Source organism: Triticum aestivum, chromosome 5A (assembly GCF_018294505.1).
Source record: "Triticum aestivum cultivar Chinese Spring chromosome 5A, IWGSC CS RefSeq v2.1, whole genome shotgun sequence".
In the NCBI taxonomy this organism is placed as follows: Eukaryota; Viridiplantae; Streptophyta; class Magnoliopsida; order Poales; family Poaceae; genus Triticum; species Triticum aestivum.
In genome coordinates this window covers 77,937,133-77,958,262 of record NC_057806.1, presented here as the reverse complement: position 1 = coordinate 77,958,262, position 21,130 = coordinate 77,937,133, and the positions used below count along the sequence as shown (strand labels likewise).

General features: G+C 48.1%; 1 protein-coding gene across 3 annotated transcripts; it reads right to left on the bottom strand.

Annotated features, from left to right (window-relative positions):
* Positions 1-13,732: 13,732 nt before the first annotated feature.
* Positions 13,733-20,080, bottom strand: LOC123102384 (disease resistance protein RGA4). Of its 3 annotated transcripts, none has more exons than XM_044523720.1 (2): positions 19,067-20,080; positions 13,733-14,621 (listed from the first exon to the last, which is right to left on the bottom strand). In XM_044523720.1, exons 1-2 carry the CDS (start codon positions 19,930-19,932, stop codon positions 14,195-14,197), a joined length of 1,293 nt encoding a protein of 430 aa, XP_044379655.1. In that variant the 5' UTR covers positions 19,933-20,080; the 3' UTR covers positions 13,733-14,194. The 3 variants fall into 3 exon arrangements, with proteins under 3 accessions (XP_044379655.1, XP_044379656.1, XP_044379657.1); XM_044523721.1 differs by lacking the exon at positions 13,733-14,621 and adding an exon at positions 15,165-15,614; XM_044523722.1 differs by lacking the exon at positions 13,733-14,621 and adding an exon at positions 15,165-15,582.
* Between the last annotated feature and the right edge of the window lie 1,050 nt (positions 20,081-21,130).

Sequence of the window (21,130 nt, the reverse complement as noted above, 5' to 3'; positions counted from 1 at the left end):
GAGGGTTCCAACAGCAGCACGACGACGTGGTGGTGGTGGAGCTGCAGTACTCCGGCAGGGCTTCGCCAAGCTCTTGCGGAGGAGCAGAAGTGTTGGGGAGGGGAGGGGCTGCGCCAGGGATGTATTATGCAGCCCTCCCCTTACCCCTCTATTTATAGGGGAAGGAGGAAGGGGGCCGGCCCCCTCTAGATCTCATCTAGAGGGGGGGGCGGCCAAGGGGAGGGGGCTTGCCCCCCAAGCAAGGGGGGCGCCCCCTTTAGGGTTTCCCCCCAACCCTAGGCGCATGGGCCCAAGGGGGGGATGCGGCCAGCCCATGTAGGGCTAGTTCCCTTTCCTCTACAGCCCATTAGGCCCTCCGAGAGAGGTGGCCCCTCCCGGTGGACCCCCGGAACCCCTCCGGTGGCCCCGGTACAATACCGATATGCCCCCGAACCTTTCCGGTGACCGTATGACAACTTCCTACATATAAATCTTCACCTCCGGACCATTCCGGAAATCCTCATGACGTTTGGGATCTCATCCGGGACTCCAAACAATATTCGGTAATCACATACAAGTCTTCCTAACAACCATAGTGTCACCGAACCTTAAGTGTGTAGACCCTACGGGTTCGGGAGACATGCAGACATGACTGAGACGACTCTCCGGTCAATAACCAACAGCGGGATCTGGATACCCATGTTGGCTCCCACATGCTTCATGATGATCTCATCGGATGAACCACAATGTCAAGGATTTAATCAATCCTGTATTCAATTCCCTTTGTCCAGCGGTATTGTACTTGCCCGAGATTCGATCGTCGGTATCCCGATACCTTGTTCAATCTCGTTACCGGCAAGTCTCTTTACTCGTTCCGTAACACATCGTCCCGTGATCAACTCCTTGGTCACATTGTGCACATTATGATGATGTCCTACCGAGTGGGCCCAGAGACACCTCTCCGTTTACACGGAGTGACAAATCCCAGTCTCGATTCGTGCCAACCCAACAGACACTTTCGGAGATACCTGTAATGTACCTTTATAGCCACCCAGTTACGTTGTGACGTTTGGCACACCCAAAGCACTCCTACGGTATCCGGGAGTTGCATAATCTCATGGTCTAAGGAAATGATACTTGACATTAGACAAGCTTTAGCATACGAACTGCACGATCTATGTGCTAGGATTAGGATTGGGTCTTGTCCATCACATCATTCTCCTAATGATGTGATCCCGTTATCAACGACATCCAATGTCCATGGTCAGGAAACTGTAACCATCTATTGATCAACGAGCTAGTCAACTAGAGGCTTACTAGGGACATGGTGTTGTCTATGTATCCACACATGTATCTGAGTTTCCTATCAATACAATTATAGCATGGATAATAAACGATTATCATGAACAATGAAATATAATAATAACTAATTTATTATTGCCTCTAGGGCATATTTCCAACAGTCTCCCACTTGCACTAGAGTCACTAATCTAGTTCACATCGCTATGTGATTAACACTCACAGGTGATGTCGCCATGTGACCAACATCCAAGAGTCTACTAGACTCAATGATCTAGTTCACATCACTATGTGATAAACACTCAAAGAGTTCTAGGTTTGATCATGTTATGCTTGTGAGAGAGGTTGTAGTCATCGGGTCTTTCCATATTCAGATCCCTATGTATTTCGCAAAACTTTATGTTGTAGATGCTGCTACCACGTTCCACTTGGAGCTATTCCAAATTATTGCTCCATTATACGTATCCGGTATCTCTACTCAGAGCTATCCGGATAGGTGTTAAGCTTGCATCGACATAACTCTTTACGTCGAACTCTTTATCACCTCCATAACCGAGAAACATTTCCTTATTCCTCTAAGGATAATTTCGACCACTATCTGGTGATCCAGTCCTAGATCACCTTTGTACCCTCTTGCCAGACATGTGGCAAGGCACACATCAGGTGCGGTACTCAGCATGGCATACCGTATAGAACCTATGACAAGAGCATAGGGGACGACCTTCGTCCTTCCTCTTTCTTCTGCCGTGGTCAAGCTTTGAGTCTTACTCAACTTCACACCTTACAACTCAGGTAAGAACCCCTTCTTTGACTGATCTATTTTGAACTCCTTCAAAAACATGTCAAGGTGTGGGTTCTTTGAAAGTATCATCAGGCGTCTTGATCTATCTCTATAGATCTTGATGCCCAATTTGTAAGCAGCTTTATCCAGGTCTTCCTTTGAAAAACACTCTTCAAACAACCGTTTATGCTTTCCAGAAATTCTACATTATTTCGGATCAACAATATGTCATCCACATATACTTATCAGAAATGTTGTAGTGCTCCCACTCACTTTCTTGTAAATACAAGTTTCTAGCAAACATTGTATAAACCTAAAAGCTTTGATCACTCCATCAAAGCATATATTCCGACTCTGAGATGCTTGCTCTAGTCCATAGAAGGATTGCTAGAGCCAGCATACCTTTTAGCATCCTTAGGATCGACAAAACCTTTTATTGTATCACATACAACTTTTCTTACGAAAACTGGTAAGAAAACTTTTTTTGACATCCATATGTAAGATTTCATAATCAAAAAATACAGCTAATGCTAACATGATTCCGACGAACTTAAGCATCACTACGGGTGAGAAATTCTCATCGTAGTCAACTCCTTGAACTTGTGAAAAGACTCTTTCCCACAAGTCGAGCTTCATAGACGGTAACATTACTGCCCACGTCCGTCTTCTTCTTAAAGATCCATTTATCTCAATGGCTTGCCGATCATCGGGCAAGTCCACCAAAGTTCATACTTTGTTCTAATACATGGATCCTATCTCGGATTTCATGGCTTCTAACCATTTGTCAGAATATGGGCCCACCATCGCTTCTCCATAGCTCGTAGGTTCATTGTTGTCTAACAACATGATATCTAAGACAGGATTACCATACCACTCAGGAGTAGCACATATCCTTGTCGACCTACGAGGTTCGATAGCAACTTGATCCGAAGCTTCATGATCACTATCATTAACTTCCTATTCAACAGACGTAGGCACCACAGAAAACATCTTTCTGTGTTGCATCACTTTTTGGTTGAAATAAAGGTTCAACAACCTCATCAAGTTCTATCTTCCTCCCACTCAATTCTTTCGAGAGAAACTCCTTCTCGAGAAAGGACCCATTCTTAGCGACAAACAATTTGCCCTCGGATCTGAGATAGAAGGTATACCCAACTGTAACCTTTTGGTATCCTATGAAGATGTGTTTGTCCGCTTTGGGTTCGAGCTTCTCCGACTGAAGCCTTAAGCATCATAGCCCCAAACATTAAGAAACGGCAACTTTGGTTTCTTGCCAAACCAATGTTCACACGATGTCGTCTCAACGAACTTAGATGGTGTCCTATCTAAAGTGAATGCAGCTGTCTTTAACGCATAACCTCAAAATGAAAACGGTAGATCGGTAAGAGACATCATAGATCGCACCATATCTCATAGGGTTCGATTACGACGTCCAGACACACCATTACCCTGTGGTGTTCCAGGTGGCTTCAACTGTGAAACAATTCCACAATGTCTTAAGTGATTGCCAAACTCATAACTCAGAAATTCTCATTGATCAGATCATAGGAATTTGATCTTCTTGTTATGATGATTCTTAACTTCACTCTGAAATTGCTTGAACTTTTCAAACGTTTCAGACTTGTGCTTCATTAAGTAAATATAACTATATCTACTCAAATCGTCAGTGAAGATGAGAAAATAGCGATATCCACCGCACGCTTCAATTCTCATTGGATCACACGCATCAGCATGCATGATTTCCAACAAGTCACTTGCCCGTTTCATTGTACCTGAAAACGGGGTCTTAGTCATCCTGCCCATGAGGCATGGCTCGCATGTGTCAAGCGATTCAAAATCAAGTGACTCCAAACATCCATCGACATGGAGTTTCTTCATGCATCTTACGCCAATATGACCTAAGCGGCAGTGCCACGAGAAAGTGGTACTATCATTATTAACTCTACATCTTTTGGCGTGAACATGTGTATTACCACGACCGAGATTCAATGAACCATTCACATAGGGTGCATGACCATGAAAGGTATCATTCATGTAAACAGAATAACCATTATTCTCTAACTTAAATGAATGACCGTATTGCAATGAACATGATCTAATCATATTCATGCTCAACGTAGACACCTGATAACATTTATCTAGGTTCAATACTAATCCCGAAGGCAGATGGAGCGTGCGATGGTGATCTCATCAACTTTGGAAACACTTCCAACACACATCGTCACCTCGCCCTTAGCCAGTCTCCGTTTAGTCCGTAGCTTTTGCTTCAAGTCACCAATAATAGCAACTGAACCGGTATCCAATACCCAGGTGCTACCAGGAGTACTAGTGAGGTACACATTAATAACACGTATATACTTTGTTGAAGTTGCCAGCCTTCTTATCTACCATGCATTTGGGGTAATTCCGCTACCAGTGACCGTTCCCCTTACAATAGAAGCACTTAGTCTCGGGTTTGGGTTCAACCTTGGGTTCCTTCACTGGAGCGGCAACTGGTTTGCCATCCATGAAGTTTCCCTTCTAGCCCTTGCCCTTCTTGAAACCAGTGGTCTTGTTAAACCATCAACACTTGATGCTCCTTCTTGATTTCTACCTTTTGCGGTCTTAAGCACCGCGAACAGCTCCGGGATCAACTCCATCCCTTGCATGTCATAGTTCATCACGAAGATCTAGTAGCTTAGTGATAGTGGCTAGAGAACTCTATCAATCACTATCTTATCTGGAAGTTTAACTCCCACTTGATTTAAGTGATTGTAGCACCCAGACATTCTGAGCACATGCTCACTAGCTGAGCTATTCTCCTCCATCTTGTTGGCAAAAGAACTTGTCAGAGGTCTCACACCTCTCAACACGGGCATGAGCCTGAAATCCCAATTTCAGCTCTTGGAACATCTCATATGTTCTATGGCGTTCAAAACGTCATTGGAATCCCGATTCTAAGCCGTAAAGTATGGTGCACTAAACTATCAAGTAGTCATCAGGACGTGTCTGTCAGGTGTTCACAACATCCACAGACGACGTTGTAGGGGTTTGCACATCGAGCGGTGCATCAAAGACGTAAGCCTTCTGTGTAGCAGTGAGGACACTCCTCGGACTACGGACCTAGTCCGCATCATTGCTTACAATATCTTTCAACTTAATCTTTCTCTAGGAACGTATTGAAACAGGGAGCTACAACGTGAGCTATTTATCTACAACATATTTGCAAAGACAATTTAGACTATGTTCATGATAATTGAGTTCATCTAATCAAATTATTTAATGAACTCCCACTCAGATAGACATCCCTCTAGTCATCTAAGTGAAACATGATCCGAGTCAACTAGGCCGTGTCCGATCATCACGTGAGACGGACTAGTCAACATCGGTGAACATCTTCATGTTGATCGTATCTTCTATACGACTCATGCTCGACCTTTCGGTCTTCCGTGTTCCGAGGCCATGTCTGTACATGCTAGGCTCGTCAAGTCAACCTAAGTGTATTGCGTGTGTAAATCTGGCTTACACCCGTTGTATTCGAACGTTAGAATCTATCACACCCGATCATCACGTGGTGCTTCGAAACAACGAACCTTCGCAACGGTGCACAGTTAGGGGGAACACTTTCTTGAAATTTTAGTGAGGGATCATCTTATTTAAGCTACCGTCGTTCTAAGCAAATAAGATGTAAAACATGATAAACATCACATGCAATCAAATAGTGACATGATATGGCCAATATCATTTTGCTCCTTTTGATCTCCATCTTCGGGGCTCCATGATCATCGTTGTCACCGGCATGACACCATGATCTCCATCATCATGATCTCCATCATCGTGTCTTCTTGAAGTTGTCTCGTCATCTATTACTTCTACTACTATGGCTAACGCTTTAGCAATAAAGTAAAGTAATTACATGACGTTTATGTTGACACGCAGGTCATAAATAAATTAAGACAACTCCTATGGCTCCTGCCGGTTGTCATACTCATCGACATGCAAGTCGTGATTCCTATTACAAGAACATGATCAATCTCATACATCACATATATCATTCATCACATCCTTTTGGCCATATCACATCACAAGGCATATGCTGCAAAAACAAGTTAGACGTCCTCTAATTGTTGTTGCAAGTTTTTACGTGGCTGCTATAGGTTTCTAGCAAGAACGTTTCTTACCTACGCAAAACCACAACGTGATATGCCAATTTCTATTTACCCTTCATAAGGACCCTTTTCATCGAATCCGATCCGACTAAAGTGGGAGAGACAGACACCCGCTAGCCACCTTATGCAACTAGTGCATGTCAGTCGGTGGAACCAGTCTCACGTAAGAGTACGTGTAAGGTCGGTCCGGGCCGCTTCATCCCACGATGCCGCCGAATCAAGATAAGACTAGTAACGGCAAGTAAATTGACAAAATCGACGCCCACAACTGCTTTGTGTTCTACTCGTGCATAGAAACTACGCATAGACCTAGCTCATGATGCCACTGTTGGGGATCGTAGCAGAAATTTAAAATTTTCTACGCATCACCAAGATCAATCTATGGAGTAATCTAGCAACGAGGGAGAGAGAGTGCATCTACATACCCTTGTAGATCGCTAAGCGGAAGCGTTCAAGTGAACGGGGTTGATGGAGTCGTACTCGTCGTGATCCAAATCACCGATGATCCTAGCGCCGAACGGACGGCACCTCCGCGTTCAACACACGTACGGAACGAGACGTCTCCCACGCCTTGATCCAGCAAGGAGGAGGGAGAGGTTGAGGAAGAGGGATCCAACAGCAGCACGACGGCGTGGTGGTGGTGGAGCTGCAGTACTCCGGCAGGGCTTCGCCAAGCTCTTGCGGAGGAGGAGAGGTGTTGGGGAGGGGAGGGGCTGCGCCAGGGATGTCTTATGCAGCCCTCCCCTTACCCCTCTATTTATAGGGGAAGGAGGAAGGGGGCCGGCCCCCTCTAGATCTCATCTAGAGGGGGGGGGGGGGCCAAGGGGAGGGGGCTTGCCCCCCAAGCAAGGGGGGCGCCCCCTTTAGGGTTTCCCCCCCCAACCCTAGGCGCATGGGCCCAAGGGGGGATGCGGCCAGCCCATGTAGGGCTGGTTCCCTTTCCTCTACAGCCCATTAGGCCCTCCGAGAGAGGTGGCCCCTCCCGGTGGACCCCCGGAACCCTCCGGTGGCCCCGGTACAATACCGATATGCCCCCGAACCTTTCCGGTGACCGTATGACAACTTCCTACATATAAATCTTCACCTCCGGACCATTCCGGAACTCCTCGTGACGTCCGGGATCTCATCCGGGACTCCGAACAACATTCGGTAATCACATACAAGTCTTCCTAACAACCCTAGCGTCACCGAACCTTAAGTGTGTAGACCCTACGGGTTCGGGAGACATGCAGACATGACCGAGACGACTCTCCGGTCAATAACCAACAGCGGGATCTGGATACCCATGTTGGCTCCCACATGTTCCACGATGATCTCATCGGATGAACCACGATGTCGAGGATTTCAATCAATCCCGTATTCAATTCCCTTTGTCCAGCGGTATGATACTTGCCCGAGATTCGATCGTCGGTATCCCGATACCTTGTTCAATCTCGTTACCGGCAAGTCTCTTTACTCGTTCCGTAACACATCATCCCGTGATCAACTCCTTGGTCACATTGTGCACTTTATGATGATGTCCTACCGAGTGGGCCCAGAGATACCTCTCCGTTTACACGGAGTGACAAATCCCAGTCTCGATTCGTGCCAACCCAACAGACACTTTCGGAGATACCTGTAGTGTACCTTTATAGCCACCCAGTTACGTTGTGACGTTTGGCACACCCAAAGCACTCCTACGGTATCCGGGAGTTGCACAATCTCACGGTCTAAGGAAATGATACTTGACATTAGAAAAGCTTTAGCATACGAACTACACGATCTATGTGCTAGGCTTAGGATTGGGTCTTGTCCATCACATCATTCTCCTAATGATGTGATCCCGTTATCAACGACATCCAATGTCCATGGTCAGGAAACCGTAACCATCTATTGATCAACGAGCTAGTCAACTAAAGGCTTACTAGGGACATGGTGTTGTCTATGTATCCACACATGTATCTGAGTTTCCTATCAATACAATTATAGCATGGATAATAAATGATTATCATGAACAATGAAATATAATAATAACTAATTTATTATTGCCTCTAGGGCATATTTCCAACAGGGAGGCGTCCTCTCATGGATTATACCATGTTCCGCACAAAACAGATCAAATTCATTTGAAAAATACTCTCCACCACGATCGGACCTAAGCCGTTTAATTTTTCGATCAAGTTGGTTCTCTACCTCAGCTTTATAGTTTTTGAAGAAAGTTAAAGCCTCATCTATTGATTTCAGGAGATACACATAACAATATCTAGTGGAGTCATCAATCAACGTCATGTCTTTCCACCTTTTGTCAACACACCATTCATCTCACAAAGATCAGAATGTATAAGCTCTAGTGTCGCCAAGTCTCTTGCCTCTGCAGTCTTATGGGACTTGCGAGGTTGCTTAGATTGCACACATACTTGGCACTTAGAGCCTTTGACAGTAGAGATTTTCGGAATTAAATTCATATTGGCTAGCCGCGTCATGCAACCAAAGTTAATGTGACAAAGTCGTGAATGCCAAATATTAGACTCATTGTTGTGGCAAACATTATTAATAATTTTAGTGCAAATATTTGACAAAGACAGGCAGAACAAGCCTCCGCTCTCATAGCCTTTTCCAACAAATTGTCCATACTTAGAAATTACAACTTTATTGGATTCGAAAACCAACTTAAAACCATCTCGACATAAACGGGAACTGCTAACGAGATTTTTATTTATGGACGGCACATGATGAACGTTCTTCAGACGCACAGTCTTCCCCGAAGTAAACTTCAGATCGACCGTACCAACACCTCAAACGGTGGCATGTGACCCGTTCCCCATCAGCACGGGTGAAGTCCCTGTTGCCTGGTAAGAAGAAAACATGGACAAACATGTACATTGGCACCGGTGTCAATTAACCAATCAGGGGATTGAAATACTGAAAGGATGGTAGGAAAAATACCGTACCCTGATTCCTTCATATCAATATCACCGATGACAACATTAGTGGACTTGCCGCTCTTCTCATGTTCGCGCTCCTCAAAGCGGTTAGGACACTTCGGAGCCCAGTGATTAGGATCACCACAGACATGGCAAAGTCCCTTCCCCTTCTTATGAGAATTCTTCTTGAAGTTGGTAGAATGTGATGGCTTGTTCTTTGTATCAAACTTGCCTTTGCCCTGAGTTTTGTTCTTATTGTTTTTGAACTTGTTGGGCTGGGAGCTCTTCTTCTGTACCATGTGGGCACTAGAACCTCCCTTAGTAACTCGAGCACGTGTGTCCTTTGCTCTCGCCTTCTCTTCAACATCAAGTGTACCGATGAGATCCGCAACGAAAAACTCTTGTCTCTTGTGTTTCAAGGAAGTATCAAAATTGTTCCACGAAGGTGGAAGCTTGGCAATGATGCCTCCGGCAACAAATTTGTCCGGCAACACACACTGGAAGTACTCAAATATTTTTGCGAGCGACTGTATCTCATGAGCCTGCTGTACAACAGGGCGCTCAGTCATCTTGTAGTCATAGAATTGCTCCATGACGTACAACTCGCTGTCGGCGTCCGAGGCACCAAACTTGGCCTCGATCACAGCCCACATGTTCTTGCCGTTGTCAAACGACATATACGAATCCACAATGGAGTCATCAAGAACACTCAGAAGAGCGCCTTTAAAGAGGGTATCGATCTTCTCGAAAGCTTCCTGCTGTGCTGGATTAAGATCGCCCTCAGGCTTGCCCTTGGTGGCATCATAGCAGCCCATGGTCTGAAACCAGTAGACTGCTCTCATGCACCACCTCTTGTATTGCGCCCCCTTAAAGGCAGGGGGCTTCAGATGCGCAGCAAAACCACTCGGAGTAAATTGCCTATAATCAGGTTTTTAGATTGTTGGAAATATGAGCAAGTTACTACAAGATTTAATCCGAATAATTAGAAGATAAATCATGACTACAGTAGCAGAGATTAAACTAATCATGCGAACTAGCATAGCAGATAAACAGATCACATCTAGGGCACATACTAGAAACATGAATTCTACCACGATCTCGAATAGGAAGGATAGAATCACATACGGTGCAGCGGGAGCAGCACCACCGGCGTTGACGTTGTCGCCCATGTCGTCGAGGATGAGGTTGCCGAGGTCGGGGAAGAAGTCGTTGTTCGCGAAGTCGTCGCTGCCAGCGATCGTGCGAGTGTGCTCCCCAAAAACCTGATTGCCCCTCTCTCGTACAGGATCACGAGAGGCGGGGTTCCGGAGGCCTGCTGCCCCTTCTCCCGATGCATGCTGAAAGGAGGGATGGAGAAGACTTGCTTGGCGGCGCAATGATCTGGAACAGTGGTGAGAAACCATATGAAGCGGCGACGGCTAGGGTAGACGTCTGCCTGAATATATAGTGCGGGCCGGGTAGGTCGTGGGAGTAAACCCCACGTCCGAGTCGTCACGATCCAAAAGAATCGGAAACGGTTCAGTAATTAATGCGTCCGTTAATTATTAATTAATGACTCATTAATTTTCCTGAGCAGCAAAAATATAGACAACGTGCATAGCTCTATCCTCGGCTCGGCTCAATCCCGCAACCCGCGGCGCGGCGCGTCGCGTCGTGACGAGGCGTGGCTAGCGAGGAGGAGGAGCGCGCGTGTTGGTCTCCTCTTCTCATGCTCGTACAAGTGGTAGAAGAGCTCATCTTATAAAGAGGTGCAACTCTCTCTCAACTTCCAGGGTGGGACTAAACTTTAGCCTCACTCACTCCACTCACATGTATGCATGAATGGGCCAAGAGAATTTGAGAATTTTAGTTGGGCTTTGGGCCAAAGGCCTACCAGCAAAATTCCAACAATGTCAGGGGGCTCTTTCTTATTTGATCGCTTCATCATCAGACGGGTCAGCTTTTAAGAAACGGAATGATACTTGCAAACCACGTGTAATTTGGAACAGAGGGAGTAACTGGGATGCTCACGAGTTGTTTTGAATCTGATTGCCTGGAGCTTATTAATGCTTGCAATGGGATAGCTGAAACACACAGTCCATATACAACTACCCTTGCTTTTTGCTTCCATATAGCACAGAGGATTAGATCAGTTTCTTTTGTTCACTACCTAAAAGGCAAACATGGTGGCCGACTCTTTAGCAAGAAAGTCTTTTGGTTCCCGAGTTGTTTCTTGGGGTGATAACCTCTTGGTTTTCTCTTAGCCTAACTGGTTAAAGAAGTACTCCCTCCGTAAACTAATATAAAAGCATTTAGAATACTAAAAGTAATGATCTAAATGTTTTTTATATTAGTTTACAGAGGGAGCAAGTAAATATTATTTGAGTTTTCATAAAGTTTGCCACAAGTTCAATAAAAAAAGACGCAATGCGGTTTATTTAATTTCTGGGAGCACTGAATGCCAGCCCAAAAATTAAAATTATTACAAACAGAGGAGCTCTAAAAGTAACTAAAAACAGAAGATTAAGCTAGTGACGTTCAAGGATGGCACACACACATGGGTGAGACAAGATAGATCGATAAGATCACCTAGCTAAAACGAGCTAGGATACGTACTTGCAGCAACTAACGTGGTAGCATCCTCCACTTGCTTCCAGACTTTTGCTGCCTCACTGCAGCTGCTTGTCGCTGTTGTCGGTTGCTACTATCACAGAACGAAATTCTTGGCCTTTTCTTGTGCTTCTTGGCCTCCGCCTCCCACCTCGACCAGGTGCCAGGGTCACAAGATTTGAGACTTTTGAGTAGTACGACCTCACTAAGAGATCCAAGGCGTGAGATGCCCGTAGCTGCAAACCCCGTTACATCATGGCAAAGTAGTTCAAGGGTGGTGAGGACAGCCATGGCTCCATTTGCGACAGTCACCTGTGGAAGCTTGGGGGCATCGATGATGAGTCGCTTGAGTCTCTCAAATTTGCCTGCCGCCAAACTGAAGGTGCAGCTCCCGAATCTGTCACTGACCTCTTCGAGCTGCAGGTGCTCCAAGTGACTTAGTTGTTCCAGGGCCGAGAGGGCCTCGCTGTCAAGGCCAGTGGAGAAAAGATGAAGCTCTGAGAGATATTCCAGCTTGCACATGAAGCCCGGTAGACCCTCGCTGAGGCTTCCGCGCAGCTTGACGGATTTGAGCAAGCAAGTTTCTGAATATGACAGGGGGTTCATAAAATCTAGCGAGTGCTCACCAAAATCAATTGATAGGCACTCGAGCCCAAATCGCCTCCGCAGGGAGTCGGCAAGAAGGCCAGACAAATCTTGGGTTGGGGCCGTGCTCGTGCTCCCCCACCGCATCTTAACCTTCTTGAGATTGTGCATGTGGAGCATAATATGTTGGAAACCTTGGCGGTCGTCCACGAGGAACCCTGCCACACTCTCCAGCTTGCTGTTGCTGCTCTTGAAAACTCTCTCCACGTCCTTGCCTGTAATCGGGATCTTCTTCTTGCTGCATAGCTCACTGGGGAGTTGAAACTCGCCGAAAAGGTGGGCAAGCCGCGGCAGGAGGAGGACCTCAATCGGCAGTTCCCTGACGTTGCTGTCCCGGGCGTCCAGAGTCTCAAGCTGATGTAGCCTCCTGATCCTCTTGGGAATTCTGCAGCAGTCCGTGGCCCTGATGCTGAGGTACTTGAGGTGTATCAGCTGGAAGATTTTGCATAGCGCTTGTTCGTCGATGCCTTTGGAGCCCTCCAGATCCAGCACCCGGAGGAACTCGCTCTCCAGCAAGTCCTTAAAGGCGCTGTTCACGATCGTCAATGACCTGATGAAGGAGTAACGTTTGAGGTCAACGTCGCAGGGTGCACCAACCCTGCAGTCGTCGTCCGTGTGGACGGCGAGCCGACGGGTACGGATGCCTCCGCGTGCGGCTTGAACAGGCACATTGTTGCGGATGAGGTCGGTGAAGTTCCGACGGAGGGACTCGCTGAGAAGAAAGTCAAGCAACACACCGTGAACCTGACACATCTTCACTTCGGCTGCCGGCACCAGATTCTCTCTGCTGCTCTCCACTGGCTCCACGAGGTGGCGCTCGATCAGCTCCCGGAAGAGTTCATGGCAAGCGGCGTTCTTATCCAGTCGCCCGTCATGCTCCACGAAGCCTTCAGCTATCCACCGCCGGAACAAGCTTTTCCTCTTGATGGGGTGACCCTTGGGGAACATTGTAACAGACAACAAGCAAGTCTTGACACGGTGGCAGGTTAGGCCGTCGAAGCATTCCACGAGGATTTTTTTCAGTTCTGCAAAGGCAGGTTGCTCGCCCTGGCCTGTTACGCGGTTACCCATTTTTTGTCGAAAGAGACCACCCGCGTAATCGAATTGCCAGAAAAGACCCCTTCTGAGATGATTTGACAAAAAAGACCCCCTCAGCCGTGGCGGCAGACGCGCCAGGCGACACGTGGCACCTGCCGCCACGGTGCGAGGCGGCAGCCCCTGCCGCTGCGGCGTCAGGCGGCCGGCTGCATGGAACGGAAATCGGCTGGCGGGACGGAACGGGCTGCCACTGTGGACCCCTGCCGCCTGAGGGGCTGGCGGCAGGACTGTAGCTGCCTGGCCCGGCCGCCTCAGGGGCTGGCTGCAGGCCTGTTCATCGGCGTCGTTTCCTGGCACTGTATTCATCGTCTGGCCTGTATTCCTTGCTTAGTTACTAGTACATACTCCAGTAGTTAACACGAGCAAAATCCTCAGTCATGCATGCATGCCCATGCCACGTCCACCTCTTTAAACAAGCAAAGTACTGCCGTACATGCGCAGCGCAGGGCGAATGGATTGGTACAGATCGGATCCTACGGGAATTTTTTTTCAAAGAGACCACCTTCTACAGCCTGCTGCCAGCCGATGAACAGGCCTGCCGCCAGCCCCTGAGGCGGTCGGGCCGGGCTGCTACAGTCCGGCGGGGGTCCACAGCGTCGCGCCAGTCGATTCCCGTTCCATGCAGCCGGCCGCCTGACGCCGCGGCGGCAGGGGCTGCCGCCTTGCACCGTGGCGGCAGGTGCCACGTGTCGCCTGGCGCGCCTGCCGCTACGGCCGATGGGGTCTTTTTTGTCAAATCGTCTTAAAAGGGGTCATTTTTGCCAATTCGATTGTACAGGTGGTCTCTTTTGACAAAAAAATCCGCGGTTACCTAGCGCGAGAGCCTCGCGGTCCCAGTCACTCTGTTTCAGTTCTGTCCATATGGGTCTCAAATACTTGGCTGCACTGACCACTGCGAGGGGTAAACCGTGGCATCCGTTACAGATGCCTTGTGCAAGTTGTTTCAACGAATCGGCAGCATTCGGCACTCCAACTTCTTGCCAGAACAGTTTCTTAGTCTCCTCATTGTCGAGACCTTCCATTTTGTACACGAAACTAGTGCTGGAGCTGCAGTACTTAGCGACACGTTGGACACTTGTGCTCACAACTATCCTGCTACTTTTCTCATTTTGAGGGAAGACATTCCTCAGGAAGTCCCAATCTTCTTCTTGTTGCAAACCGTCAATTACAATGAAGTACCTGAACACATGCATATGGGAACACAAATCAGCTAGGATTATGATGGCTAATTAATTAACCTCACTAATAATCTAGTAAAACTATCAGAAAACATGCCAATAAAATTGTATATAGCTTTGCCAATATTTAGGCCTTCAACAAATTTGCCATGTTATCTTCAATAAAAATGCTGCGGAAAAACAAATACAACACATTCGCGATGGGTATATCCTAATATATTAATATGACACATTTGCCATGGGTATGTCATAATATAATTATCATAGTATATCAATAAGATCACAAAAATGACACCGTAATTAGAAACACAATTGCCATGATATAGTCTTATGAAAAATAATTTTCAGAATGTTGATTTGCCATGTTCATTGAAAAATGCCATGGCAACTTAAGAACATCGTATGAAATTAGACATGGAAATATAGCCATGGCAATTTATGTTTGTAAGAATATATCACATGGTCATCGCCAGATTTATGAAAGAAGTCTTTTTCTTGCCATGGCCTAAAGCAAAACCGTTCTTAAGTTGCCATATGTATCAACTGAAAAAATGCGATGTCCCTTGCTTAAAATTTGAAATTTCACTACCCGTAGCTCAGATATAAGCATGCAGTACTCAAATGTCAAATCGACTGAGAAAAAATGGAACAACAAAAGAACTCTAATAAAAAGCTTCAGAGAGAGCATACTAAAAATGTGTGTCTATGACCACAACACATAAATTCAACGACGACGTTGAGACCGGCCTCCTCCCCGTGCCCGTTGTTGGGCCAGACCTCCTCCCCGCGCCCTCGTCGAGCCCCGCCTCCTCTCGCGCCGTTGTTGAGCCCGACCTCCTCCCGTGTGGCCACTTGCACGCCGCTCGGAAGTAGCCAATGGGGATGACGACAGTGGCACCTGCGGACGTCGACGGAGACAAAGACGGGCGCCATCAAGGCCTCTTCCTCACCGCCGCGGTGGCCTAGAAACAGCGACACCCATGGGGGAAATACGCTGATGAGATGTCAGGGCATCTCCAATGGTTGTAAGATAGTTGTTGGTAGACTTTGCCACATAGAATTTTTAATAATGTGTCATACAATAAATGAGGGAAGATAGCAAGGTTGTAAGTACATGAACCAACACCCCTTGCACAAGCTCCAATGTAGAATGAGAGAGCACATTATTTATTATTTCCTATTGGGCAAACTAGATACAATCCATTGGAGTTGTTGTATGTTAGGTGTTGGTTAATGACATGACATATTTTACCAACAAGCTAACATACAAACTGTTGGAGATGCCCTCAGCGACGCCTAGCGCTGGACCAGCACCACCGTGCCCCCGTAGGCCACCACCGCGCATCCCCCGGCGACCACGACACGCAGCCCCACAGCGACAACAAGACGCGCAACCCCCGCCACCAACACCACGCCCCCGGCCCCCACCACCGCGCGCCCCGGCCCCCACCACCGCGCCCCCCGGCCACCAACACCGCATCGAGCCTAGCCCTCCCCCGCCCGCACCGCACGCATGGAGAAAACGCCGGAATCACTGGGATCCGCGACTGCCGCCGCAACACCTCGTTGGGAGACATTGGTCGACTGGGAGCACATCTCTGGGTGGGCGAGATGGAATGTGAGATTTTGGGGAGAGATAGCCGAGGTTGTTCACTGGATCGGCGCCTACGCGAAAGGTTCCATGATGCCAATGTGGCGACATGATTGCGCTAAGATCCGTGATAGTAGGAGATCCAACGGCAAAACAGGGTTTCGCGGGGAAGGACGAAAATGTGATCGTCGACCAGTTATCATTTTGGGCAAACTCTGCTTCCTGATCCATTCAGCTGGCTGTATCCTTGTAGTTAGTCCGTATGTCCCAAAATACTTGTCGGAGAAGACTATTTCTTTGACAAATCATTTTAATCACTAAATTAGTGATCTAAACACGCTTATATTTCTTTACAAAGGAAGTATTTTCTAATAGAGAAAGTATTTGATTTGCCATGCGCTGCGGCCATTTACTCTAAGTTCTTACAATTCAATAAGGAAAAGCAACATAGCAATATCTTAGAGTACCCTGTTTGAGGTTATAAGTTTGTGTGTAAAGTGCTTAGCTACCTAGAAAAGATAACATATTTCATGTTTATAGCTTATAATATCCTGGTGATGCAACAAAAGGACCGACTTATGGCCAGTATCAGGGGTTGTTGAAAATATTTTTATTGTAGATGAAAGGAGATAAATGCAATTATTGGCTCAATTGTGTAGAATATGCAAGGGTCTAACTTAATTGTTGAGCCATTAATTATGAATTAGACCAGTTCAAACCATTGTTTCAATCTTCACTAATATATTTCTCTCAATGTGAAAAGAATCCAATTTAATGTGCAACTATAACGTGGGACGTGTTTGGTTACTTTCTGAGCAGGGTCTGGTTGAGAGGAGGAAAAGAGCCAGGCTGGGCAGGGCCTGGCTAAGAAAAAACGAGGCAGAAAACGACGTTGTAAGGTAGTTTGATTGCCTGCATATGGGATCTTATCAGCGTTAAAGCAATTTTCACCCGGCGTTTGGTTGCACCCGGCGTTTGGTTGCATACATGCATGGGTATTAGGAGTTAACCACTGCACTTAAACCACACACCTCAGAACTTGCCGCGATACGACGGAAGCAGAGCACGACGTCTGCGCGCGTCCATCCCATCTCTAAAGCATAGAGGAGCTGACACTGGTGACCTTCGAGCTCGCCGCGGCGCAGGCAAGAGCAAGGGACACCGGCGAGGAGAAGAAGAAGACGACGCCCGAACAACTAGACGAGGCACGACAAGAGGCGGACCGGGGCGAAGGCAAGCGCACGGGCGGTGCAGGAGGAAATCGCTGCGCCAGGGAAGACGCACGCATGACCAGGGCCACGTGCCAGGCCACAGAGGCCAGGTTGGAGACTTGGAGGCTGTGATGCGGAAGATACTCGCGGCGAACGCGTCGACCGAGACCGCCGCGGGCCAAGCCGGGCCGTCCGTCGAGTCTCCCTTGAGCCGAACTCAAGAAGGTCAAGGACGCGGAGGTGCGGAGCCAGGACAGGCTGGCGCAGCTTGTGGGCCGACTCCTCGAGGTTGGCGATCGCGTCCAGCTTGGTGTAGAGCGCGGTCATGGCAGAGGCGAGGGGGTCGAGCTGCCGGACGAGCGCTGCCTCGGAGCGCCGGGGCCACGTAGCTGCAGCCGAGGCGCGCGGCAACATGGGAGCCGAGGTAGAGCGCGCTGAGCGCGTGGGCGACGTGAGAGCCGAGGCAGAGCGGGTCGAGCAGGCGGGTGTCCTCGGCGGCGGAGAGCGAGCGGTGGAGGCTGGAGGCGCACGACATGGCCTTGCCCTGCACCTGCACCTGCATCTGCCCGAGGTGGAGGCCGCGGAGCTGCTCAGCCAGTGCGACAGCGGAGGCCTGGTTGCCGCCGAGCATGGCGAAGTGGCCGACAAGGTCGTTGTTGGTGATGCGGAGCTCATAGTTCTCGAGGCGGAGTGCGGCGGCGTCGGGCGCAGCGTCTGCTAGATGGCTGAGGCCTGAGGCTCGGGGTGAAGGCGGTGGCGCGTGGCGACGGCGTGGGGCTCGAGACGAAGGGGCTGCCACGCGGCGATGGGCCGAGGCTCGGGAGGAAGGGGCTGCCACCGCGCGGCGACAACACCAGCAGAGGTGGACTTGCGGCCCGGCGCTGCGGCGGAGGCCTCGAGGCCGGAGATGGGCTCACGGAGGCAGGCGGCGGCATGATTAAGGATTGGTGATTATGTGCTAACATGTTCCGAGCGAGTCACCCATGTGTGCTCTATAGCATCGCTGGAAACTGCCGGTTCGACCGTTTTCAGAGAGTCAAGCCCGGATGTGTGTCACGCAGGCCCAACAATACTTACGTGTAACCAAACAACCAAACACTAAAATGATGCTGCATACAGCGGGCGTGATTGCGATTTTGTGGGCAACCAAATGCGTCAATGATGTCCGGGCATGTCCCCTTTGAGCACCTGCTTATTCTTATTCTTGCACACAATTATGTCTCCCAAATTGTCAAGACACAAACATATGATTGTTTAGGTGGTTGGTCCCACAAGAGAGAGGATGGAAAAAAAAAGAGAAGCTGTTTCAGGTGGGCAAATCCGACGTAGCGGACCGCTCGCACACGTCCGGACACCTTCGGATCAATCTCATGTATGAAATGGATTTGGGGATTTATAGCGTGGAAGTGGAGGTTCGGTTGTAAATAGTACACAAATTTTTTTAGCTGACTGCACGCTTCCGCAGTAACCATCTGCGTCGTCAATTTGTCTAGTTGTTTTTTTAGGGTAATTTGTCTAGTTCTTAGATTAAGAAACTATGGGGAGAAATTGTAAATGGTCAGCGAATATATGCGTTTACTAAATACAGTATACGTTAAAAAATCAAGACACAAAATAGAAAATCGTGGGGAGAAATTGTATTACCTCTTGTGCTCAAGGTCTTTCCGCAGAATATTTTCCAACTCGGCAGCAGAAGTATTGGAGATCTGGCCTGCAACGTTGCCAACTTGTATCAGGATCTCCCTCAAGAGCTCCGCTGCGCCATTGCTCCCGGAAGCCTCATTGTCGTCAGGCCGTACCATGACCATAGCATGACAGTCGAACGGCTCCTGGTCGCCGAAAGTGCCACAGGCTTGGTAGATTGCCCTTGCGAGGGCAGTCTTCCCGACGCCGCGAACCCCCAGGATGGAGATCACCCTCAGCTCTCTGGGCTCACCTTCGACTTGCTTCAGCAGATCTACGAGATCTTGCTTGAAACGGTCGATGCCCACAAGAGGAGATGCGCCGTGGTCGCTGGACAGCAACCTTGAAGTCGAAGGAGTGTGGGTGCCTCCGTTTGGGGACATGGATGGACCAGCAGTGAGCACAGACGCAGCTTGAGCAGCTGCGCCACTCTGGCCGGTACATGCGGGGAAGCTCGGCTTGTTCGCCTCCAGCCTCGCCGTGCGCTCCTGGAAGGCTGTGAATTCATCGCCGTACTCAGGTCGGGGATCAGTTGCTGTGATCATCCGCACAGCCCGGAGAGGGAACTTCTCTTTCGGCTTCCGGTAGAGGGAATCAACGAAATCTTCGATGTCGTACGCCAAGTCTTGAAGCTGCAGGATCCAAGCCTCATGTGCAGGCCCTTGCTCTCTCCCCTTGGAGTTCTCCTCGATATAGGCATTCAAATGGACCATATCGAGTAAGATTCCTCCGAGGCCAGTTCTCATCTTCGTCTCCAGCTTCTTGTCGTCACTGATCACTTGGTGGAGCTTGGCTAGGGCAGATGCGACATCACGGCATACCTCCATTGATCGGCCGGCAACTAGCTAGTGCAGCGCCGGCCGAGCGGTACACTCACTGACTGCGCTCGCTGCAACCTTCTCCTGCTTGACTGGTTTTGTTGGCCGTGGGAAAAATGAACACTGGCGGCGGGATGTGTGCACGAAATACAGTCATTTCTTTTATGTAGACTATAGAAGGCGGATAGGCGACGACGGCAAATAGCAGCCTTAGGGAGGGCACTACCACAAGCTCACACCAGCAGCGGGACGGGTACACAGAATACAGGACAGACTACAGAGGGCGCACAGGCGACGACTGCGAATAGTGTTCTTAGCGAGGGGGTACTACCACAAGGCCGAGTTTTAACGCCAAGACTTCTCCGCATCCTCTCCCTTGGTCCTTATAAAAATGATATATATGTCATGTTCCCAAAAAATATGATGGATATATCGTTCAAAAACAGTTATCTATATTTGGTTAGGTTAATGGTAATGTCATCTGGCAAAGGTCCACTAGGAGGGAATGACAAGCGAACACTTTTTTCTATTAGTTTTAGCTGCTTTGCGAAATCAAACAATGACAGTTTTAAACAAAAAACCTCTTTTTCTGAAGAAACTATCATGTTTTTCTAAGGAAGTTGCCCCCCTGGCGAAATCGGTCGAAATGCCACTCCTCCCAACAAACGTTCGCCAGCTAAGATGATTTTTAGGTCAATTGTCACAGTAACCAACTACTCTATTATCCCCGTTCTAGTTTATTAGTCCTCTTTGTAGTTTGGGTAAAATTTTGACCTTTGATTTAACTATAAAAAATAAGTTATATACCCTAAAAATAACATCACTGAAAATCTCTTTCAAATATGAATCCAACAATATTTTGTGACATACATCTAATTATTTGTTAGTTAAATCTATAATCAAAGTTGGACAGAAAGTGCGAAGGGGACCAATAAACCCGTACGAAGATAGTAGCAACTAGGTTGGGGGTAGTACTAGTGGAAGTGGTTATACGGCTACAACCCGGTTACTATAGGGTCAAACACTCAAACATCACTTCTTTTAAGTGGAAATCAAACCTCACATTATCAAGATAAGTTACTTTTTTCATGGGATGCGTTATTTTTGTTGGTAACGAGGCGATTTTGTTGACTGCATTAAATGTTGTAGAGTGTGTGTGTGTGTGTGTATGGCCTCTCCTAATGCTCCATAATATACAAGTGTTAAG

Coding starts and splice junctions, on each gene's coding strand:
- LOC123102384 (XM_044523720.1), bottom strand. CDS start 19,932: ATGGAGGTATGCCGTGATGTCGCATCTGCCCTAGCCAAGCTCCACCAA. Junction 14,622..19,066: donor AAAGACCTTGAGCACAAGAG/GTAATACAATTT, acceptor GCATGTGTTCAG/GTACTTCATTGTAATTGACG.